Below are 26,481 nucleotides of genomic sequence, written 5' to 3' on the forward strand. Positions count from 1 at the left end.
TATCCAGTCCGAACCCTTTTAAACGATCCTTATAACCTTTATGAATAAAGTTGAACACCTCAAATGGGGACAATATTTGTGTTTGTATAAAATGTGAATAATTTTTGTTTAACGGTTTTCAAACGTAATTTATTTGATTTATAAAAATATAACTCTAAGATGCTATTAAAAAATAGCATCTTAGAGTTATATTTTTAGAATTTTTCGTATTAAGAATCGCTAATACTATTTTCTTTTAGCTCATAATTTTTCTTCAAGGCCTCAGACCATTTGTTGGCGATACTGACTATATCAATTAGAATATCTTCATTGTAATTATAGCCAATTATTTTACTTCACGGGTATGTTTTATTATTACTAACACTCAGTAATATATATTCTACACCATTACACACACCATAAAGTCTACTGTTAGTTGCCGCGCAGACGTGTTTTTACATAGCGAGATTCTAGACAGATACAAACTAATAATTAGAACGTAGCGACTTGGAAACCTGGATGTAGTGAAGCCCTGTCGATCCATTCGCAGGATATCGGTTACTTCTAGCCTACACGTTCAGCAATCAAGTGGGGCCGAGTTAAAATCTATACGAAATGTAGGTACATTGAACTTGGCGGTGACGTGCGATGCATAGATTCGTGATAGTCAATTGGTTCACCTCTGCCGGCATAATTTTTTACTCGCGATTACGGGAATGGAAATTAAAATGATAAATCGATCTGGAACAAGAAAGAGACTAGTGCAATAAGGACACATAATGAGGATTTAGTCAAAAGATACTTTTAAGTTAGTCAATAGTTTCTCAATAATATCCGAAATTTTGTATTATCTTACAACAACGGTTGTAATTGGAACGAAGTTCCTTATCGCGCGTTGTGAAAGGGGGCTAGACGGAAAAAATTCGTACGAAAAGTTGTCACGACACTTTTTGCTATATCACCATGGCAACGACGTGACAATATATAACGAAAATTCATAGAAATAAAATGTACTTTTTGTGAAGACTTAAGTTTTTTATTCATAGAATAAACATTGGTTCCTTCACTAATTAATCGAAAGGAACTTCGTTCCATCCGGGTGTCCCTTGACACCTCTCAAGTTTTTTTGTTGAAAATTTCACTTGAAAATTTTCCTTACAATGCCGTGTCTCACACTCTCGGGCATAGGTAACTTTGTCCAACTTCTGCAAGTCCGAAATAATTCACAATTGCAGTCGGCACTTTTGAAATAAGTTTGAAATCAGGCATCGATATTGACAGCTAAAGTTACCTTGAAATCTGTTGGATACAAACAATAGTTAATGATTTAAAGACGAACATAATTGATGCGTCCAATATCTCGAATATTTTTTTTAATAGTAGAAAATGACAAATAACCTAGAAGCCAACTGATTTCACTAGAGTAACAAAGTCTGCTGGCTATCGACATCTCTAAAAAGTTAAATGGTTGCAAGCGCGATGCCTTTCACCGCTTTTCCTCAAAAGAATATGACATAAAGGGGAAGAGGACTAGAATATATCCTTCGGAATACATTAAGAGGAAACGAGGAATTACTTCCACATCATGCCTGTCTTCTCCCTGGTCATGGAATACCATTTCAAATTGCAAAAGCGATAGCACTGCTATTGCACCGCTCGCTCATTCATGCAGAAACTTATGCGGACTCTCATACGGTTAAAAAAGATAGTATTTTTTATTATTAAAAAAAACCGCAACATTATTGTGAAGTAAATAGCGCAAATGCGCACAAGCTCTCTTTCAGCGCAAGTTATTTTGTAAAATAAAAGGCTTGAGGGCGAAGCTTGTAAGAGAATTCTATTGCACTTAATAAACAAGACTGTGCTTGTATAAAAACAAAATTGGTTTAAGTTGGTAATGGGTAAGATAATCACTCGCTTCTTATCAAAATAAATTACCTTGAATATACCAGTTTTATGAATATTTATAGTGTATGATATTTTTTCGTGCATAAAACATCCGAACAATGAAATAAGAAAACCAATTAGTAGGAGATTATTAAGCGACCACATAAATATATTGTTAATACATTGCCTAGAAATATTCAAAAATGAAATAAAGATTTTCAAATACCTTTCTAATAGTAATATAGATAAGGACTAGAAAGATGTACACCTTGTTGATAAAAGTGACAGTACGAGTTTACTAAAAACATCTTATTGTAACACTACTATACTACTACTAGCTGTCGCCCGCGACTCCGTCCGCGCGCAGTTAAAAAATCAAAACTAAATGGGGGGGGGATTATGAAAAATAGATGTTGGCCGATTCTCAGACCTACTGAATATGGTCACAAAATTTCAAGAGAATCGGTCAAGCCGGTTCGAACCCCGTGACACAAGAATTTTATATATATAAGATATATTATACTTACTCCATTCATCATCATCTGCCTGACCTTGTCCCACTTACGTAGGGTCGGTGCACCAGGTTTCCGTCCTCCAAGTCAATCTGTCTGCCGTCATCTCCATTGTCACCCCCTTCTCGATCATGTCACCTCTCACGCAATCCAGTCATCTCTTCCTAGGCTTTCTTTATACTTACTCCATTATGCTTAAGTATTGATTGCACTCGCAAAATGATCGTAATGCAAAATGAGAGACGGCGACAGAATGAGCGACAATGCGCCGTTACATTAAGAAATTTAACAATGCGAGATAAAATGTTGAAAAGAAACAAAAGGCAACAAAAGGCAAAGCACTAATTCACTAGAACGTTTGTACTATTCTGTTAATGCTATGCTTTGGTTAATAGAATATTTTTATTAGATAAATGTCGTCATTAAGCTCCCGCGAACAGAAGGCTACATAAATCTTCGATACCCAGCGATTTTGTATCTAAGCGATTTTTGCAATACATCTCATAGAGGTTCATGTCGGTCGTCTCCGCTACCTTTTTGACAAGTAGGTACGTTGCTAAACAGTTGCCGCGATTTTCAAGATAATGGCGCAATAGCGCATATACAGTTGACTAATAGTTATGCTTATGTGGATCGAACAGACGACTCGCGTCGGCGATTTTATGTTATGGTGTACGGACATGATACTTGCGACGAAAGAATCGAACGAAGTATTGAACGAACGAAACTATCGTTTACATTTTTACTATAAACTTATGTCGTCACATCTTTAAATATTACAGCCTACTTTTACGCAAATAAATAAGAAGCATTAAAATTGGTTCATCAGGAGTGGCATTATTTGTGGTTTAAATCGGCTAATAATAATAATTTTATACACCATATCAAACTCTTTCCTTGGAGACAACAGGAAAATCTTTCATCGCGTTTATAATTAGCAATACATAATAATCTGACCAATTAAGTTTTCGGACTGTCTACAAACGGTTCGCATTAAACCATTCGTAGATCACTCCTTAATCGATAGCAAATAACTTTACTAGTATAGTATTATTTTAACTATGCCGGTCTCAAACTTTTATCTCCCCAATTGTTGCGAACAGTACCAATGTTTTTCATATTAAATATTAACAGTCGTAGCAAAATCGGCAACAACTGTTAATATTTTATGTATCGTAACATGCGTTAACGTGTATTACGGTATGTTTTCAAAAACATGAGTTAAGCTGTTATAATATTTATTTATTTACCGTTCGCGTATTTTTAAGCCAACATTTTATGCGAATTGCTTCTGTGTCAGTTGAGGATATTTTAAAAGTGGTAAAGGTCATGAAACATGTCACTGGATGAATGTAAAGAATCTTACTAAAATTATAAATGTGAATATTTAGATGGATGGATGGATGGATGATCCGGAACGGCTCAACAAATCTTGATGAAATTTGGCACAGATGTAGAACATCGTATGGAAAAATACATAGGCTATTAATAAAGTTATTTTCTAATTCCGTGTGGGCAAAGTTGCGGGCGACAGCTAGTAGGTTATATTTACGAAACAGAGTTGGGTATGTTAGAACTTGCCACGGTTCATGAAAACAATTTCTCATATTATTAATAATAATTTAATACTATTGAAGTCCAAAACTATAAGTTATTCAAATATAGGTAGGTTGTTACATTTTGTAAGATGAACAGAACAGTCTTGTGCGCATGTAGTAAAGAACATTCTCCTTTGCATCATAAGTAATTTCTTATCTCCGTCAAATACCATAAGATAATACGTTCTGCCTGCGTACCATTGTTCTTAATGGAAGTTAAGAGTTAAGTTAAATGAGATAACTTAATATATTCACTGCTAAAACTATTAGAAAGTAATGCTTCATCAAAGAAATTATCTAAACTAACATTTTTGAATCCGAAATTACAAAACCGCAAAAAATATAAACTGTACTAGCATTTACTTGTAACTTTATCCACGCGGAATAAATGTTAATTAAAATGTGTTTATATATTCTTCATATTCTATCTTTTGTAAAGCATTTTGTTACAAATTGCATTTTTTTAATGCACGTGCACAAAGAAAATCTTTTTATAGCTGGAAATGAAATTCGCACAGACAGAGACCTCTAACGGAATTTCGCTAGAATATTCACAGTATTTGTATTGTAACAGGAATACAGGGAATCATACGAATTGGAACGTTTGCTAAAAGATGGCGCTTTAAGCTGTTCTAATAAAAACGACCGGGAAATCAACCACCCAAGATGATATTTTAAAAACTAACAGTTTAAATTGTTTAAACTTTCGTGAGACATCATAATTAATTAATGAAGAAACGGCTTAACTCACGTTTGATCGTCCGGTGACGGCACCGACTAGTTTCGAACCCATCGGGGGTCCATCTTCAGGGCGAGTGTTTAATCCGAAGACTTCGCGGTCGCGTCGCGTCTCGCACTGCGGGCGACTTTGCGATTGCGGCAAAAGTTACATTGGGGAAACGGGGCGCAACATTAACACCAGGCTCTCAGAGCACATTCGTTGCATGCGCAAACTCGATAGCAACACGTCAGCGGTTGCGGAACACGCCCTTACCTCCAACTCTCATTACATTAGGTTTGATCGAGTGAAAGTCTTGGCTCGTGACAAGGACTTTGTGTCACGTAAGTTACTCGAAGCCATTGAAATCGGACGTCGACCTAATTTTAACAGAGATAAGGGTTGGTCTCTGTCTCCGGCGTGGGAACCCGTGTTGCTGAGATCGAAGCAGAAGAACAACGAAGATGGTGTTGAATACGTGTCGGACATCGTCAGTACGTTTTGCGCCCCGTTTAATGTTAACAACAACAGTGACTCATCAATTTTGAACTCGTCGACATCGCCGTCGCCGACGCACGCAACGGCCACTGCGCCCCCCGCGCCCGCCGCCCCCTCGAGCCGCGCGCTACGCGCTATGGCCCGCAGTGCGAGACGCGACGCGACCGCGAAGTCTTCGGATTAAACACTCGCCCTGAAGATGGACCCCCGATGGGTTCGAAACTAGTCGGTGCCGTCACCGGACGATCAAACGTGAGTTAAGCCGTTTCTTAATTAATTAACTAACAGTTTTACAATACTATCACACTTTTCTGGTAAAGAAAGTATGAATAAGAGAAGGAATGACCTATTTTAGGTAGTAGACAAAATCTGTTACAAATAATTTTGCAGATTATGTATAACACTAGAAACTTAACACCAGATGAACTGACTGCTCTTTGTCGCCATCTTCATGTAAGAAGAGTTGAATATAAATACCAGTTTATTGAAAGAATGTTAATTGAAACACACCTTTCGTTCGCATTATTTATTTGAGAAAGATAATTCGAGTCTCCCGATTATTAATTATTTTACATATCATATTTGGCGACCAATTACTCGGTGGCGATGTAGTACCTGTAACGAAGTCTGTTAAAATAAAAGGACGTCCAGTAATTTGCCATGCCTCCAAAAGTTTATTTACCCCTTGTTGCTTACTGGGGAGCGAAAAAATACAATTTCATAGTTTGATTTGTTATGCACATAAAAACTTTGTCTTAAAGGTAATACACATACAAGATACGTACACGACAACTTCTCTGATTTATTTCTTATTCCCTTTGATTTCTAATGTTTTTCTTCACAATTAGGTTTTCTTTTATTTTACTCAACTCCCATGTTGGGTGTTATCAATGAAAGCTGCTGACTGGTACTTGCTGCCTCCTTACACATTCTTCCCAGTTTAATTTTTATACATTGGCGCAATCGGTATATCCAGATATTAGAACATACAAAGTTCATATTATCAAAAAATTCTTGTCTTTTAGCCTATCGGAATATTTTGACTTTTTCGTCAATGAGCAAAGTAGAAGATAATTTTAGATATTTTGTTGACTTGGTATACGATTTTTTTTATCTTTTCAAAAATCTTATTTCAAAATGTTACAATATTTTAGAACGCTTTTTCCATAATGTAGATTATTGTGGAACTTTGCTTAATATTTATATTAGAGATTAATATTGCTATTATCACATACTAAAAGTCGAAATAATATGTACTTAAAAAATGTGCGTATGGGGTGCTGTTAAACGACACCAACTTATTACAAGGACACTCAAGTAATTAGGTACGTTTATATACCAGTTTCAACGTGTTCTTCATTACCTACTCTTGATAAAGTGAACAAATCTGGCTTAGACCAGAAAAGCTGCAAGGTACATAAGTCCAGCATTTGCGGGAGTTTCATTCACGACATTCCTGTAACATAGAATAAAACATGAAAGATGATAAAGAGTAAACAAGTTATACGATTCAGCAGACTGTGAAATGCAATTTTTTATAAAACATTATTAACCCATAGTAATAAATTATATGTATCAATTTCACAAAAATGTTACTAATCAGATGAAAGTATAGGAGTACACCATTAAATATTATCTCGGATTCAACGCGAAATGTTCTATAATTTTTCTGATAAGAAGAAAGATTTATAGCACATCGTCTAACAGGTAGATTTTTAGTTATTTGGAAGAGTAAAATTATTTCATAATTTGTATATCGATATAAATTAATCCTAAATTTAAAAAAAATATATTTGAATAAATATTATTTGCCATAGTAAATTAGAATATTATTATATACGGTCAAGTTGTAGACCGCAACTACTGATGGTGATAGACCACTGATATATATAGCTATCCGCTCTACAGGACGCTACTTAGAAATTACAGCTTTCCTTGCTAACACCACTGCCAACCTTTACTGTCAGCGCCAAAATGGCAAAAATCAAATCGGCACAAAACACCATACAGCCTGTCGAGTGGAATATAGAGGTCAGTGGGCTAGGCAGAGGCAGCTTCGCCAATCTGTGAGCCGTGGGATAAATTTATTGATCAATGTCGTCACAAATGCTCTCAAAGTCTCATTAAAATTATTATTCGTATTAAAAAAACATAAAGGAGTATAAACATTATGCTATTCGAAGGACCTGAAACTTTTCAGCATTAACAGTTTGTAATTTTGATGTATTGGGGTAGATGGCTCTTAAAGCAGTTCTTTTTTTATTTATATAAAACGTTACACTTCTTTTAGTTAAATTTAATATTAATAGATAATTATAGTATGTACTGAAAATCAAGTCGTTGAGGAAAAAAAAATAGTTTAAAGTCACCTCTTGCTCCCAAAAAAGTTTTAGAAAAATCTGTATATTTTGTTACGATGCTATTTTGTTAGGATGGATAGATGGCATTACGAATGATTTTAACATGATATTTACGAAAAAATGAAATTTCCTTCATTTAATACCATCGTTTTAATAAAAATTAAATTCTAAATTCAAGTTTTCTTATTTTGCATTTAGATGCGATGAAAAATGTTAACAAAATTATAAGATTAGCCAGTTATTAGAGAAAGATTTGAAACACACTATTAATGTGTTTCCAGAAATAAGTATAAATACAACCTCCATCCCCTACTATTTAACCATGTATCATTGGGATCAAAAGCAGAGTAATACTCATTGGTCCTATCATACATTGGTTATGCTTCACGGGAGTGCGTGGCATGTTTCGTAGCTTATTATGGTCGTAGTTCTAATTTTAGAATACGACCTATACTACTGAATAGATTTTCTGTTAAAATATAAAATGAGTATGCTATTTTTTTTTATTTGCGCTTTGATGGGTGAATGTGTGTTTGTTTGTGTCTGCTCGTGTACACGTAGATGGGTACGTGCGTATGTGTTCGTATTAGTAAATAAGTGTTTGTGTTTATTGAATGAGAGAGTGACGAGAGTTTTAGTATGAATTTTTATCATTACGTTCATAAGTAATAATGATTCACAAGCGTTATAATATAATAGTAATAGTAATCAAGTGTCAGTCTCTCTATTTTGGTGATTTTTTAACTTTTATAATTCTTACTTCTTAATACTAGCCGTGCGCAGGTTTTCCGATGACTCCCCCTTCCTTAAACACCGACTGCGTCCCGCGCTCCTTTGCTCCGTACCTACCGTCAGTTAACGCAGCCGATACGCATTTGTCAATTTATGCTTTTTGAAATTAATTTGAAAGCGCGCGTAAGAATGTATGCTCTGCCCCCGCGACCCTTTATGTCCCGCCTATACCTAAAATTGTGTTCTGCGCAACGACTCGTACCAAATTGCAAATGTAATAAACTCAAACGAATAAAACGTTAGTTTTTTTGGGATAAAAAGAATCTCTAGCAAGTAAGATTATAGCCTAGATTTAGCCTAAATTTATTGATGTCTACTATATTTTATCTATATTTTTTTTTCTTAAACGAAATTAACCCATGTTTCGTAATAATACATTTTAATTTCACTTTTTTTACTTTTATTTTAATTTTGCTTTTGCTGGCAATAAAATTGACGTTTTCGGTAGGTCTACCATCGTTTACTTGTCTTTGGACCCTTTAATGAACATTGAAATACTCAAAATTTTTCGTTACGCTACTTACAATTGTGCGCTATTTACAATTGGCAATAACAAATTATTTATTAGGTAGGCACTAGCTACTAACATACATACCTACCTAGTGCTTTTATTGTTTTTATTATTTTACATTAGTAGTGTATTTATTTTAACTTATTCTGTTAGCATTAATTCGTCATGCTGTTTTGCTTTTATTCTTTATCGTACACTCATGAAACCTGCGCTTATTTACATAAAGTATATTGCAGTATAGACTACTCATACAATTGAATATCTTAACGGCACGATATAAAGCCCAATTTTGGATGAAAACCAGCACTGTTGTAAAGTTACTTATTCTACTTTTATCAGTTAAGTACGAAACTAGCAACAGCATTGATCAGAATTAATATTCAAATAAAAAAAATGCTTACCAGTGGCCTTACTTCATTTCAACACAGAGACCGTGCCGCTGTCTATATGAAACCACGTGTTGTATTTGAAAACGCGGCGATGATACAAACACTACAGCGACTAAACGCAAAATGAACGCTATGAACGCGATGCGGCGGCCGATGCGGTACAATCAGTTTGCGAGTTTTCGACCCTCGGCTGTTTCAGCAGCGTTTGAGCGTTGGTATTGGTACCCGATTCCGACGCCAGGGGCGGCCGCCATGTTGGAAACGCGTTATATATTTTTTTAACTTTATTAGCTGCATGGAATATGACAATGAAGTGTCACTTTACAAAGTGCCGCAATTTAGTACGTCGTTCTGTGGTTGAATTCGTTCGATGTGCAATTTGTAGCATGTTTACGATTTAACTAAACAAATTATACTTATAAGATTTGTCCGCGACTTCAAATTTTATAGAACTCATAGATTGGATTGCGTAATACAGTTACGCAGTTTGTGTTCTATAATATAGGTATACAGGTATAATATAGCTATAATATAGGTATAGCGTTCATAAGAGTAAGCTGCAGATAATTTAACTTTATTTTATTTTAACTTAAATTTCTATTTTTTTTTTCGATCCTGCTGTCCAATTTTTAACAACCAACCCGCACTGGGCCAGCGTGGTTGACTATGACCTAGTCACCCCTAACTTGGGGTAGGCTCCGAGCCCCTCAGTGGGGACGTCTAGTGAGCTGATGATGATGTTAATGTATGTCCAATTTTTTGATATAGTTTAGTGGGACTTTGTTCTATTCCCAAGATTAACAATGTGCATTAATAAACACGTAATAAAATGTTGTTTGGCATGTCGTGAACAAGAGTACTGTTCTACTTGTAAAAAGTCTAGCACTTTGGCACTTCGGGAACCAGACTATTGTATTATCTGGCACAAACAGATCTAAATATGATATGTATAGACCGACAAGGATAACAACCCGGGTGGGCCTAAGTCAAACTGTATATGTATATACAAGCATACATTTTATGAGAGGGAACTTATTACAATTTTACGAAATACTTTATTACATGTCAATACACGAGGCGGCACGCCATGGTAAACTTGAAAACTGAGATAGAACCGAGTACAGAGTTGCAACCAGAGAAAATATTTAGCTTGTCTATATATTCTTAAGCAAGTTCTTGCGTACGACTCAGACGAAAAAAAAAAAACAGAATAAGTAGCTTATAACATGTTCTTTCAGAATATGTTCCACATCTGTGCCAAATTTCATCAAGATCCGTTGTGCCGTTCCGGAGATACCTTCAAGCAAACATTCATCCATCAATCCATCCATTCCTCCACCTAAACTTTCGCATTTATTAGTAAGAAGTAAGATGTTTTTTCCTAGAGTTTAAACGTCTGAACTAATTTTGATAAGTGAGATATCATTCAATTCGTCTTCTTTGTCTTATGCCTGGTTTCCATTATGCCAGTCCAGTATAAGTTGTCGATTCGTAGCTTAGAACCAGGAAACGGACATAGGATAATTTTTACCCCGTTTTCTATTTTTTGTTCCGCGCGGACGAAGTCGCGGGTAAAAGCTAGTCTATATACATAAAAGAAAGTCGTGTTAGTTACACCATTTATAACTCAAAAACGGCTGAATCGATTTGACTGAAAATTGGTGGGCAGGTAGCTTAGAACCAGGAATAGGACATAGGAACTTTTTTATCTCGTGTGATTTTTTTTTATTCCACGAGGACGAAGTCGCGGATAAAAGCTAGTACTGGATAATATTAGGTCCTTACATATGAAATTGGCGTTTTTCGTACTGGCCACTTTAATCACGAATTTCTCCTCTTTGGTAAGGAATTCCAAATTCAAATTTGTACAGCTATAGACTCATGTATTTGTGGTTCGATGACCGTCATTCATTTGTTTTTTTCTTCTGCTTTTTTCTGTTTGCGTCACTCATTTTACAAAATGGAAAACTTAAAATATCGCATTATTTACGAGTACGAGTTCCGCCGTGGCACTAGTGCTGCGGAAACGACTCGAAGGGTGAATGATGTGTATGGCGGTCGTGTTGCAAAAGAAAACACAGTTCGTTTTTGGTTCCAACGTTTTCGTTCTGGAAATTTCGATCTGCAGAACAAGCCCCGTGGACGGCCTGAGACTCAAGTTGATAATGAAGAGTTGAAGGCTATTGTGGAAGCGGATCCATCGCAAACCACGTCCGAGTTAGCTGCAGGCTGCGATGTTAGTGATAAAACTGTTTTAATTCACTTGAAGCAAATTGGGAAGATTAAAAAGCTTGAAAGGTGGGTACCTCACGAATTGACTGAAGCAAACCGGCAAACGCGCGTCGACTGTTGCGTTACATTACTAAACCGGCACAATAATGAAGGTATTTTAAACCGAATCATTACCTGTGATGAAAAATGGGTTCTTTACGATAATCGGAAGCGCTCAGCGCAATGGTATGATCCTGGCCAGCCAGCCAAATCCTGCCCCAAGCGAAAATTAACCCCAAAAAAGTTACTTGTAAGCGTTTGGTGGACTAGTGCCGGTATTGTTCATTACAGTTTTCTCAAATCTGGCCAGACTATTACGGCTGATGTCTTTTGTCAGCAATTGCAAACCATGATGGAAAAGCTAGCGGCTAAACAACCTATGCTGGTCAATCGCTCCACGCCGCTGCTGCTTCACGACAACGCTAGACCACACACTGCGCAACAGACGGCTACTAAATTAGAAGAGCTTCAATTGGAAAGTCTAAGACATCCTCCGTACTCCCCGGACCTTGCTCCAACAGATTACCATTTTTTTCGAAATTTGGATAACTTCTTGCAAGGGAAAAAATTCAACTCCGATGGGGCAGTCCAAATCGCCTTCAAAGATTTTATTGATTCCCGTCCGACTGGTTTTTTTAGTAAACGGATCAATGAACTACCTATGAGATGGCAAAAGTGCATAGAAAATAATGGTTCATACTTTGATTAATTAAATATATTACATTAAAAAATATTCGACTTTTTGTTCCTCCCATACAAAACGCCAATTTCATATGTAAAGACCTAATATAACTATGGATATTGATATACAGTGAACAGTAATGAGTAAATAGCCTGAAGTTAGCTCATTATTTACATTTAATTTAAGGGATGGGTCGTTAACGGTTTTGGCGTCAATGAAACGAAACGATTATTTAGCTTTTTTCAATTAGTCGAAACACTTATTGATTTTGCCGAATAGTTAATCATACTCATACATTAAATAATCAAAGACGCGATTACTGGCCGAGAAAGAAAAGACGACTCAATGTACAACGGTCAACGGTTGAAGCGTGATCACCAGTCACCAGTTGATTCAACCATATCGTTGAATCAACGTCAATCCCTGATTGAATTGCGATTCACTTGTGCTTGTGTAGTGGTGTGTGTAGCGTACCGACCGCAGTACCGCTGAAGAAGGTGTTATAATTGATAATAGCACAGTCCTTATTTCAAAATATAATGAATTTTGTAGAACGAAAGAAACAATATAACGTAGTGCCTATTTATTAAAAAATAGGGTATAAGAACATGTTTTGGATATTGTCTACGCCTAAATATAGCTAAAAAAAATTAAAAGTCAACTTGAGTGTTATCAGTTATCACGTGTGTTCACATGAGTGTATTCTCTGTGCTAACTTCACCTTGGTCCGCAATTTTACAGAGGGTCTAGCATAAAAGTTTACGATACGCACCTTCGTACCGTCGACGACAAAATATATCAAAATTTGCTGGTATAGTTACGCCCGGTAGAGTAGAGTTTCTGCACTTTTTTATTTGATTATTTGAATACAAATTTTGACGTTGACGTTACGAAAATCTAAATTGTCCTCACAAATATTCGTGCTAGGCCCTCTGAACTGTAAACGAATACTTTATTTTGTTTTGTTTACAATAGGCGATGCAAAATACACTATAGATACAAATAATTATAACTCACCAACGTGTTAAAAAAACGGACCGTAAAAGAAAATGAACGACTCCAATATGACACAGGGTTTTGGAAAATTTGGCCCTTTAGTTGGTGCTATTGATGAAGGTACTTCTAGTGCCCGATTTATAATATTCAAAGCCAATTCATCAGAAGTTATAGCACTACACCAGAAGGAGTTAACTCAACACTTTCCTCAAGAAGGGTGGGTTGAACAAGACCCACTCGATATTTTAGAGGTTGTGATAACCTGCATTGAAAAAGCAGTTGAAAAATTAGTTCTTCTCGGTGGAAGTCCTAAGGTGAGTTAATATATATTTCAATTTAATTACTATTAATTTTATACAATGCCTCTTTGTTGGCCTACGCATCTTGTAAATTACCCACATACATTCAGCAGTCCCAAAATGAATCTTTTTATTGGCTTCTGACAAAGTTCCATTAGTTTTCTAATATCTTATTAAATGTAAACATGAACATGATGTGCGTAAACAATTATTTTTATTCACTTCTTGTGCTACAATGTTAGGTTGAATTTTTTTATTATATAATGTGAAAAATTTGTTCAATGTGGTTACATAACCAATTATTTCATATACATGGTATGCACACCATTCATTTTGTACTAATATAACTGTATACAGTAGTACCTCAATAACAGAGTTCAAGGGATTGCATTATATTTCTCATTTATGTAGGTTGTCAGTTGGGACCAGTTAATTATTCTTGCTTATAGAAGCTTCTCTCAAATACAAATTCAACTGTATATATATGTTTAGATTGAACAAGAATATCTCTATTCAATTGTATGGATTTATTTTGTTAATATTGCCAAAAAAGACATAAATGTAATTTGCATAAGTAAAACATGCATGTAAATAAAAAACTATACCTTTTACATTTTGACCTTGTTTTGTCACTTTCTGCTTGTTTTATTTAAAATGTATATTAATTGTGCTCATTTTTAATTGAATGATTTTTTGTAAGCAATTTCTTGGTTTACATTAAGACTTTGTTCTTATAAGATAGATTTTATAACTTTTACTTTTATGACCTGTAATTTATATATTACCAATAAAATTGTAACTGTAATAACTTACAATACTACTTAATAATTATTAACATAAACTCATCATCTCCCTGGCCTTTTCCCACTCACGTAGGGTCGGCACATAAGGTTTTACAAACCTTCAAGTTTTGGCTTAATTTTTTTCGGCCGGCCGCCTGCCTATATGTTAATAAACTATTAAATTAAAACAACAAGCAAGTATTACAATATTTATAAAAAGACTTTAAAATGTAATAAAGGAAAATAAATTTAATTTTTATTTAATTAAATGACCGAGGAAATCTAATCATTGTTATTTTTGAATGATGAAAGCTTTATAAGAATATTTTAAAAATATTTAAATGTGTTAATGTTATTCCAGGATATAGTAGCAGTAGGTGTAACAAATCAAAGAGAAACAACCATTGTATGGGACAAAGAAACAGGGCAACCACTGCACAATGCCATAGTTTGGTTGGATATGAGAACAACAACCACAACAGATAAATTATTAGACAATGTCCCAAATAAATCAAGGAACAAGAACTATTTAAAGGTATGATAATTACTTTTTTAGTTACAAAGTGTTTCAATCTTTTTGTAGGATTGCATTCAACTGTGCATTGTCTACTTGTGCTACACCTATATTGTGTTCTGACCAGTGACTACTTCAATGTTCTAAGTTGCCAATACATTTAAAAAATACACTACATTATTATAGTTTTTATCATAGAACTACTAGCTGTCGCCTGTGACTCCGTCCGCGCGGAATTAAAAAAACACCGTAATAATAACTATTTCTTTCAGATTATGATCTACATCTATGCCAAATTTCATCTAGAGCCATTGAGCTATTCTGGAGATACCTTCAAACAAACATCCATCCATCTATCTAAACATTCGCATTTGTAATATTAGTAAGATTGAAATGGTGTTTTAAAGCACATTTATATCCTTGGTTTCAGCCACTATGTGGTCTTCCTCTATCACCCTACTTTAGTGCAGTTAAACTCAGGTGGCTTCGTGACAAAATTGATGTTGTTAACAGTGCTATGAAGAAAGGAACTTGTTACTTTGGTACTGTGGACACTTGGATCATTTGGAATTTAACAGGTACATAATACAATGTTTTAGTTACTTATTCATAAGTAAGGAGTTAATTTTCTATAGCTAATATTTTATTATAATAAATTGATTTACAGGAGGGCCAAATGGTGGGAAACATGTTACAGATGTAAGTAATGCATCGAGAACAATGTTGATGAACATTGAATCTTTGGAATGGGATCCTTTATTGCTCAAATTCTTTGAAGTGCCAAAATCAGTTCTACCAGAGATCAGATCCAGTTCTGAGGTACTAATATTTTTTTTTCTTATGAACCACATTTTTACTTATGTATTATCTTCATGTAAACTTTTCATTTTAAAATAGTTAAAGTACTCCTTTAACTAAAGGCAGACAACACATCTGTCATTGTGAATTAATACTGATTGATAAAGTTTGTTCGTCTCTCGAAAGGTGGCTCAGGGGTCAAGCACTTGACTTGTAATCTGCAGGTCCTGGGTTTGAACCCCGCTATGTATCAATGTGTTTTTCGATTTACATATGTACATTTATCTAAAGTTCTTATGATGAAGGAAAATATTGTGATGCAACTTGTGCATATCTAAGAAGAAATTCAAAGATATATGTGAAGTCAATGAACCCACACTGGGCTAGTATCGTTGATTATGGCCTAGACACCCCTAACCCCTCAGTGGGGACGTATAGTGGGCCGATGATGAAAACTTCTCATTTTGATTTAAGTACTTGAACAAACATGATTTTATAATTAGTCCATTATCTAAATTGCAGGAATATTCTATTTACTTTTATATCACAAAGAAATGATTATGTTGAATGTACTTTGAACTTTTAATTACTTTCATACAACTGCACAATGCACAATTCAGATAAGAAGCATTCATGTCCTGTTTGTAAAATTAACTTTTACTATTTATAATTTTGATTATTCTGAGATAATTATTAATGTAAATATAAATCTAATACCAAATAAGTAATTAATTGCAGACTTTGTTTACAGATTTATGGATATATAGCGAATGGACCACTGCAGGGTATACCAATATCAGGATGTCTCGGTGATCAACAAGCTGCCTTGGTCGGCCAGATGTGTTTACAAAAAGGACAAGCCAAGGCCACATATGGTACTGGATGCTTTGTATTATACAATACAGGAGATATCCGAGTAAACTCAAGTCGAGGCTTACTTACTACAGTAGCATATCAATTGGGAAAGAACAGTCAACCAGTATATGCTTTAGAAGGATCGGTATGTTCAATATTATTTTCGTATTACATGATCGTTACGCTTTTCTATAGAAGGGGTTTATTATCAAAGGGAGGGAGATATAGAAGTCAAATATAATGTGAAAAATTAAAAAGTGACAAGTCGTTTTTAGTTATTTACTCTTGAGTACTTGTACTTAGCATTTCAAAGTAGTTTTTTTTTACATACTTCACATTTTTCGATACTCTAAAGGGGTCAGCTACCCTTCCTCCTGCCCTCCTTAGCAACACCCATACAATAACTATCAGCACAAGTGTCATTGAAATTTAAACCTGCAATTATATTAATGTTACATGCTGCTAATACTTTTATTTATGAAATTGAACTCTCCAAGTTAATTGGTTATATTGGTTGTGTTAATTTTTTAAATTATTCGTCAAATGAAAAAGTTAAGGAAAGTCCAAAACGTTACATTTCAGGTAGCAGTAGCCGGTGCGGCTTTAGGTTGGCTCAAAGACAACATTGGTATGTTAGATGATGCCAAGGAGTCTCAATCTCTCGCTGAGATGGCAACAGAAAATGGCAGTGTTGTATTTGTTCCCGCATTCAGTGGTTTATATGCGCCATACTGGAGACAAGATGCCAGAGGGTAATGTAATATCTTTTTTTTGTTATTTAATCGAATTAAATTGTACATTGCGATCTATCAGACATGATTTATTGAATTTTGTTAACTAAAATGGTTGGATATAATTTCATTTTTAACAATGTATTGTATTTTGTATTAATTGTGAATGTTTTGTAATGTCAGAGTACCAAAGGATGAGATTCAAAATGCTCTTACGTCTGCTTAACTATAATCCTTTACATTAATATTATAAAGTGGAAAGATTTGATTGTTTGTCCGTTCGTTTGCATTGAATAGGCTCCGAAACTACTGAAGGGATTTGAAAAATTCTTTCATCGTGAAGAAGCTATTTCATCTCCGGGTGACATTGGGCTATATTTATTACTAGATTTTTTTAAATTAGTGCATGAAAGCTCAAGCAACTGCTCGTAGTATACATATTGAAATAAAAAGGATATAAATGTAATAGTTGTCGCATACAACTCTGTCCGAGCGGATTTAAAAAATAATAATGACCTGTGTTCTTCCAGAGTATGTTCTACATCTGTCAAAAATGTCGTCGAGATCCGTTTAGCCTTTGCGGAGATACTATATGCATCCATCCATCTATACTTTGGCATTTATAATATTAGTAAGACTATAAAAATATAATTACTATTTCCAGGGTGATTTGTGGTATAACTGAAGATACAAATTCACATCATATAATAAAAGCAGCTCTTGAAGCAGTTTGTTTCCAAGTGCGAGATATTTTGAATGCTATGAACGAAGACTGTGGAATTCCTCTTCAGTTGCTTAAGGTAAGCCATTTTCTTTTATTCAATTTCTTCTATTAGCTTACATTCATAGTTTTACATATTTTGACAGATCTAAAAGGTTTTTTTCACTAAACCTCACCATTTAACAATGCAACACATTTGAGATTATGATTGACTGTCTAATAATCTAATAAATTAGTTGGTGTTGCCATATGTTAACTTTCAATTACTACTGACAATTGACTTCATGGGTGTCGCCAGCCGATGATCTGGGTTGGATCTAGAGGGGGGACAACTAGCATAATATGTTCTTATTCATAGTTGTTTTTATTTTTAATTTCTAAGGAGGCAGCCGCCCCGCCCCCTTTCTATGGCGACGCCCATTCTAGATCTTTTGGTTTCAATTTAATTTAATTAATAACTCAATTCAAGGTTGATGGGGGGATGACATCAAATGCCTTGGTCATGCAGATGCAAGCGGATTTAATAGGTATAAATGTAATCAAAGCTGGTTTCGCCGAAAGTACGGCTTTGGGGGCGGCGCTAGTTGCATATTGGGGCGTTGATGTGTCAAATCATGGTGAACCTATACCCATGACTAGTGGTATCACATACACTCCTTGTATAAATGATGATGAACGAGATACGAGATATAAAAAATGGAAAATGGCCGTTGAAAGATCTCTTGGATGGGATCAAAACTAATTATGAAAATTCTTACCTATATTTTTTTGGAATTTTGGATATTTTTTATGTAACTACAGGTACATTTATCGATTGTATGTAATTTTTATTGTGATTTAATCAATTTTATTATTTTATAAATACTAATTCAGGTGTTTAACGGATGGTGAATGTCTAACAATGAATTATTTAAAATTTACTTACTCAAACAGACTATTTTAATCTGAACGGTTTTCTTAAATCTTTGGACCATTTAAAAAAACAGAGTTTTTATTATACATTTGAATTAGTATAGTAAAAATATTTTGATGTCTACTTTTGATATCTTGTAATAGTAATTGTTATATTATTGTAGCTTAGACATAGGATACCTAAAACACTATGATTTAGTAGATGAAAACATTCTATATAAAATATACAATTTCCCTAGATAAATTACAAACAGACGGCATTCACGATCGCTCGTTGACTTCTATAAGAATCAGAGTAGTTCAAGTTGCAATAGATATACCAAGTGCCTCAGAAATACATTATATTTGTAAAATAAAAAAAGCAATTAAAAAAAAAAACCTGAAATCTATACTTTTAAAGTGAAATTATTTTTTTTTTTACATTTAATTGTATTATTAATACAAGTAAATTGAGTTAAAATAATAATTTTGGTAAATTCTCAATCTTGATCAATTCTTTACATGTTAAAATCAACAAACCCTAGATTCTATTAGGTCCTTACATATGAAATTGGCGTTTTTCGTACTGGCCACTTTAATCACGAATTTCTCCTCTTTGGTAAGGAATTCCAAATTCAAATTTGTACAGCTATAGACTCATGTATTTGTGGTTCGATGACCGTCATTCATTTGTTTTTTTTCTTCTGTTTTTTTCTGTTTGCGTCACTCATTTTACAAAATGGAAAACTTAAAATATCGCATTATTTACGAGTACGAGTTCCGCCGTGGCCTAGTGCTGCGGAAACGACTCGAAGGGTGAATGATGTGTATGGCGGTCGTGTTGCAAAAGAAAACACAGTTCGTTTTTGGTTCCAACGTTTTCGTTCTGGAAATTTCGATCTGCAGAACAAGCCCCGTGGACGGCCTGAGACTCAAGTTGATAATGAAGAGTTGAAGGCTATTGTGGAAGCGGATCCATCGCAAACCACGTCCGAGTTAGCTGCAGGCTGCGATGTTAGTGATAAAACTGTTTTAATTCACTTGAAGCAAATTGGGAAGATTAAAAAGCTTGAAAGGTGGGTACCTCACGAATTGACTGAAGCAAACCGGCAAACGCGCGTCGACTGTTGCGTTACATTACTAAACCGGCACAATAATGAAGGTATTTTAAACCGAATCATTACCTGTGATGAAAAATGGGTTCTTTACGATAATCGGAAGCGCTCAGCGCAATGGTTGGATCCTGGCCAGCCAGCCAAATCCTGCCCCAAGCGAAAATTAACCCCAAAAAAGTTACTTGTAAGCGTTTGGTGGACTAGTGCCGGTATTGTTCATTACAGTTTTCTCAAATCTGGCCAGACTATTACGGCTGATGTCTATTGTCAGCAATTGCAAACTATGATGGAAAAGCTAGCGGCTAAACAACCTAGGCTGGTCAATCGCTCCACGCCGCTGCTGCTTCACGACAACGCTAGACCACACACTGCGCAACAGACGGCTACTAAATTAGAAGAGCTTCAATTGGAAAGTCTAAGACATCCTCCGTACTCCCCGGACCTTGCTCCAACAGATTACCATTTTTTTCGAAATTTGGATAACTTCTTGCAAGGGAAAAAATTCAACTCCGATGGGGCAGTCCAAATCGCCTTCAAAGATTTCATTGATTCCCGTACGACTGGTTTTTTTAGTAAAGGGATCAATGAACTACCTATGAGATGGCAAAAGTGCATAGAAAATAATGGTTCATACTTTGATTAATTAAATATATTATATTAAAAAATATTCGACTTTTTGTTCCTCCCATACAAAACGCCAATTTCATATGTAAGGACCTATTATTTGGTACAAATAAAATCGCACCTTTTACACTCACGTGGGGTGGCACATAAGGTTTTATAAACCTTATAGATTTGGCTTAATTTTGTACGGCCGATCTGGTCATTAAAGGCAGTATATACATTATCAAGACAGACACATTATCAAGAACAGACATTATCAAGTTTTAAACCTTTATTTTTCCATTCCATATATATTCTATATCTTAGATATAGAGTACGCAGATCATTCGAGAAGCTTTGCTTTACGCAGCAGGTGTACAATACAAAAAAAATTATAGATTTATCTAAAAAAGTTAGACATTGTTTTTCTAAGTTTATAAATAGCTTTAATTCGTAGTTGTAGTCAAAAGTTGCAATATTTAAAACATTTTTCCACTTGTTTACTGGAAAAGTTGTCTAAGAGTAAAAGTAGAACTTAAATATGTATCAAAGAACAGCGATGGAACTATTGTATTGTATCGACGCTGGAAAGCATAAACACTGTAACCCTTGAAATCGCGAATATGTTTTTCACACGTTAATAATTTCAACCATCATCAAACGATAATGATTTTATTATAGGTTAGCACAAACTACACAACATTGCTAAATACCGCATGCTTGTAGGCGTATCAGCTCACGAGTTATCATTTTTTGGCTCTCCTGTAAAGTTCATACTTTCGGGGTTACAGCGTTTACGCTTTCCAGCGTCGATATTATTCTTAATAACAGTTTAAAATATTTTGGTTGCATATATTGAAATGCTTTTTGCATGTAATATTTTTGATTTTACCATCTGCTGTGTGAAACGCGGATACATACATATGAGATGAGAAGTGTGAAGCAAGTATATGTGGGAAACAATGATTTTTCAGTCTTTTTTAGTGTTTATCCTTGTGCCTTATTGATAGCAATTGCGAATGCAAATTACATCGGATATTGTAATCGTTTACGGCAATTATATTTTAATCATCGGTTTGCATACATCTACATCTATTCCCTGTTTAAGCCGAATTAAATTGTAATTAATTATATTATACATGGGCTCTGTTTATCATGACCAAAGAGGGAAAGGGATGACAATAAGTATAGATAGAAGAGTCAATGCAGTGAAGTTCTGCGCTTATAAATTATATCATATAATAATACCAATTACATTTTTGTACATAAATGTCAAACAAGATAACTTGTGTCGGTAAATTATATAAATAAAGGATACGTATTTTTATGGCTGTTTTTATTTTTTAATTTTTAGCAATAGTATAATAGGCCTATCAATCGATTTTCATTATGTTATGGTTTCTTTTACATTTCAATTTTATGAAATTTTTTATTGGGATTGGGGAAACATGGCATGTAATTTACAATATGTGTATTGTGTAATTTACATAATGTATGTGTAGATTTTGCTTAACACGAATATTTGTGTCAATCGCCATCGCATCGCCAATTTGTGCCGCGTATCGTGCAAGTATCAGGTAAAGTACACCTAAAATCTCTTAACTAATTTTTACACAATTTTCGATGACGATACCGAGGCGATTTACACAAATCTTCTTGTTAAGTCCACAATTTTGTCTAGAATGTACTTAAAGCGTATTGTGATTGGAAACATATTACTTATGATTGAAATGTTATAAAATAAATATTTTATTTATCTGTACAATTTGTTTTTCTGTATTCCCATTGAATATAAAATAGTACGAATTTTAAATACTACTGATATATCTAAGCATTTGTTTAATCCGACTTGAAGTGGAACGTTTAGTGGACCTACATAATACTCGAATTTTATAATGATATCGTCGGTCTCTTACATCTACCATTTCATAGAGTACTGTACTGTATTTGCCATCAAAAGAAAGTAGTATAATTTTGACATCACAAAATCTCATCTAAATATATAAAAGAAAGTCGTGTTAGGTACACTATTTATAACTCAAGATCGGTCGAACTGATTTAGCTGAAAATTGATGGGGAGGTAGCTTAGAACTAGGAGACGGACATAGTAACTTTTTTATCTTGTGTGCATTTTTTTTATTCCGCGCGGACGAAGTCGCGGGTAAAAGCTGGTTAACTATAAGATAGAATTTTAACTCATTGGACATTCGCAATATAAAAGGAACTGCGGATACGTCACCGGTCTTTAAGGTTATCTCGTTTCTTGAGAACCCTACTTCGTACCGGTTTTGAAATACAGTCCAAGTCGTTTATTGGTCACTAAGGGAGACAATTTATTATCAAACTAGCTGTCGCCCGCGACTCTATCTTTCCAGACTGTTCTACATCTGCTTCAAATTTCAGCTAGATATGTTTAGCAGTTCAGAGATACCTTGTAACAAACATCCATCTATATAAACATTTGCATTTATAATATTAGTAAGACGTGTACAGTAAACACTGATTTTGGAAACATTCAGGCGCAGTAAGTATTTGTATTGGAGTGAACGTATACGTTTCGTTCTTTGGATCGATTACTAATAATATTTGAGACGACGTCACATGCAGGGATGCGGCTTAATCGCTTTTGTCTAGACGTCGAGCATTGCGGATATTGGAGCCTAGAGAGGTAGGAATTTTATCATGTCAACCAACGATATTGAGAATTATGATGAACTAGCTTTTACCCGCGACTCCGTCCGCGCGGAATAAAAAAAATGCACACAAGATAAAAAAGTTACTATGTCCGTCTCCTAGTTCTAAGCTACCTCCCCATCAATTTTAGCTAAATCAGTTCGACTGATCTTGAGTTATAAATAGTGTAACTAACACACGACTTTCTTTTATATATATATATATATATATATAAAGATATCGAAAGTGAATATCAAGAACTATTATATTAATAACATTAAATATTGAATTTAAAATTAAATTTAACTTTATTCTGGAAGTAATAAAGAAGGAAGGTGATGTAGATCTTTTTAATAGGCACTGAAAATAAAGTGAATGTAGTCATTTTCCTGCCACAAAGATTTTTTTCGTATTGACCGAAGTAGGAACTTACTATTGTTTATTGTGGAAGTTTTAAACGTCACTATACTCCAACACAATCAACAAGTAAATGAAAATATTAATGTACAAGTCCCCACGACGTTGACTATAGAGAAACGGACTAGGCAAGGAGCCGTCGCGTCGTTATCCTAAATACATTCTGGGCCAGCGTGGTTGAATATGGCCTAGTCACCTTTAACTTAGGGTAGCTCCAAGCCTCTCAGTAGGAACATATAATGTGCTGGTGATAACGATAATATCATGCTGGTGCATACGTGCTATGAACGTATACTGACTAAAAATGTACACACACAAAACGAGCGCACAAGCAAGCAAGTTTTGAACTTATTATTCTTTTGCAATTGACAGACGGGAATACAGGAGCTAGACAGGTCGTGTCACTTAAAACTCAACGGCTCAAATCGCTGCAATCTGTCATGATGGTGCTCATAATTGGTTGTCTGTTGCGGGATGACCACTCCGCGTGGCCCTTCATAACTATTAACAAGTAGGAGTCCCCTCCGTAGACACATGTACGGTCGGCGTGAAGTTAAGTGCAATGCCGTGTAGTGGCGCAGGTCCGACAGTCTGACGGATGGCGGAGCAGAGGGCCGTCGCATCTTGCGCGGCCCATGTGAATGCTACGGATAAGCACGAAACTTAATGGATATGACATATCATTTATGACTGTTTTGATAGTCTTAGTAAAATTTAAAATATAATATCCATTCTGACCTTTTCAACTCAAGGAAAAAATGCGACTGAATTAAAATATTGCCGTAAACATAAAACCTATAAGTTATGTTTACTAATAATAATCATGAAAATACACGAAATACACTGAACAAAATAGTCTTATTTAAAAATAAGGAACTGTTGTTGTTTATAGAAGGTGAGTAATGATATAAAAGACAGGAGACAAGATGAATTGAAACATCTATTCTTTTCATGGAATACGTTGGGAAAGTAGGGATCGTGAACAAGGAAATAAGCTATCGTTGTATTGCGTACCAATATTAGACAGAAAAGACAAATAGAAGAAGAATGTCTTCCTTTCCTCCATTTCAACCATTGCTCCCGCGTCAAATCATTCTCTTCCCGTCAAATTCACAATGAAAGAAAAAACGTAGAGTAAAACACGTAAAGTCAAGAAAATTGCACAGGATAGAATAAATGTAAAGTGCTACATTTAAAAACAACGAAGTCTTCGTATATTGACGATTTTTATTATTAGTAGATTGTTTAACGCATCTATATCCAAAAATTCTTATTCGTTGATCGTTGTTTGTATTCGTTATTTTCAGTCAAATTCATAGTCCCCAGCTCCCTGAGCGCCATGACGTGACTCTGCGTGACGCGACAGCCCACCGTCCGAAAAAAGACCTCAATTTAAGTGGTAGATGACCAATTTACAGAAAACTTGGCTGAGCATTTCTTTGTTGAGCGCTTATTCCTCCTGAGACATATATTATTCCAAGAGTCTAGCTAGAAAATAGCGTAATATAAACTACGATGAATAATATAATGGATTAGCAACGAAAAAATCGTCTCACTACAGTTCTTTTTTAGCTTTGCATAAAGTGAGATTCAATGTTAGTTGTCATTTTGAAATTAATGTTAATGAGTAAAATGATACCGTTATTCTTGTCTTCATCAACTATAAGAAAATAAAATTAATTTTAAGTTCGAATTAAAAACAGAAGTTAATATAATTCACACCCGAAGGCAGTATTAAGAGTAAACATATTGTGACTATCATTGTTTTATTTAAAGTTATGAGGACTTACGATATGTTAATATTTTTTTAAATCGATGTTTAATCGGTACAGTTCTGGGATTCTAGAGAATGTGGGGTAGGGTAATATGTTCTTAGAAATGTCAAGTTTACCTTGAATTCCTGTGCTTTGACACTTGTATCAATATAGTCGTATGTGGCTCCTTTCATTCGCCAGTACAAATGCAACGGCAGTAGAATTCTACGGTTTGGTTAACCGCTATCGCTTCTATATTAGCAAAGACAAAGAATGATGCTACATTTTTTAGTACGACTTGTTTATCGAGCAATCACTCAGGGTTGCCAGCTTGACGTATTGACGGCTCTATCTGGAAGTGGAGACTCCATGCGCGCCGTTCAAACATCACCCGCCCCAACCCTGGCGAGTAAACGCGTGCCAAAATTTGATAAAGTCCTCACTCCATATTTGATTATACGACATTAAAGGCGAATATGTACAGTGCGTCGCTGTATGCCATCGCTGCATTATCATTTTCAATTAGTCCTCCCATTGTGGCTTTGTTGATTGACTGCTCGAACGTTTGTTTATCCTCTCGATGGCATGTCGGTTCTGTCCCGACTTAATTTGCCCCTGTCGGTTATTTGTGATTGCATTTTATGTTTGAACTTTTGAAATAATTGTTGTTACAACCTATTTTATAAATTTCATTCTAAATTTCAAGAATAAGCTAAGCTTACCTATTTATTTAAAATAATGTTAATAATTAATTTCGTTACTAAATTACAAAATATACAACTAATTCAAGGCTCTGAACTCAACGAAGTAATTGAAGAAGAGAAGCTTACTTCTGTTTAAAGAATTATTAATTTGCGAGAGTAGCCATTCTAACTTTAGTATCGGAAGAAAATGAATATCCAATTTTTGCTTTAATATTCAATTCCTCAAGATATCTCAAGATATGACTAAAATTTTCTTATTCTTTATATGTTGGGTAATCAGAATACGAACTAAACTAATCAATAAGGACAACATCACAAGTCCGTTGTAACTGTAGAACTCGACTACAGTAAGTATTGTCATCTCACAATATTTGTCAATCGAAACCAGACGAGACGATACAGTCGAAATCCTCAGTTAGGAATTAAAGTTA

At 34.9% G+C, this 26,481-nt stretch overlaps 1 protein-coding gene across 1 annotated transcript; it reads left to right on the forward strand.

The window, feature by feature from the left end:
- The first annotated feature begins 12,641 nt into the window (after positions 1 to 12,641).
- On the forward strand, positions 12,642 to 18,689 carry LOC106717064 (glycerol kinase). The gene is made up of 8 exons (XM_045686005.1): positions 12,642 to 13,507; positions 14,636 to 14,809; positions 15,219 to 15,366; positions 15,456 to 15,607; positions 16,338 to 16,586; positions 17,024 to 17,193; positions 17,837 to 17,972; positions 18,363 to 18,689. Exons 1-8 carry the CDS (start codon positions 13,247 to 13,249, stop codon positions 18,633 to 18,635), a joined length of 1,563 nt encoding a protein of 520 aa, XP_045541961.1. The 5' UTR covers positions 12,642 to 13,246; the 3' UTR covers positions 18,636 to 18,689.
- Positions 18,690 to 26,481: the final 7,792 nt, after the last annotated feature.

Source organism: Papilio machaon, chromosome Z, assembly GCF_912999745.1.
Source record: "Papilio machaon chromosome Z, ilPapMach1.1, whole genome shotgun sequence".
NCBI lineage: Eukaryota > Metazoa > Arthropoda > Insecta > Lepidoptera > Papilionidae > Papilio > Papilio machaon.

What these genes read in the sequence shown, in the direction of transcription:
- LOC106717064 (XM_045686005.1), top strand. Translation starts at nt 13,247, where the DNA reads ATGAACGACTCCAATATGACACAGGGTTTTGGAAAATTTGGCCCTTTA. An exon ending in GGAACAAGAACTATTTAAAG is followed by an intron (nt 14,810 to 15,218) that starts GTATGATAATTA and finishes CCTTGGTTTCAG; the next exon opens with CCACTATGTGGTCTTCCTCT. An exon ending in TATATGCTTTAGAAGGATCG is followed by an intron (nt 16,587 to 17,023) that starts GTATGTTCAATA and finishes GTTACATTTCAG; the next exon opens with GTAGCAGTAGCCGGTGCGGC.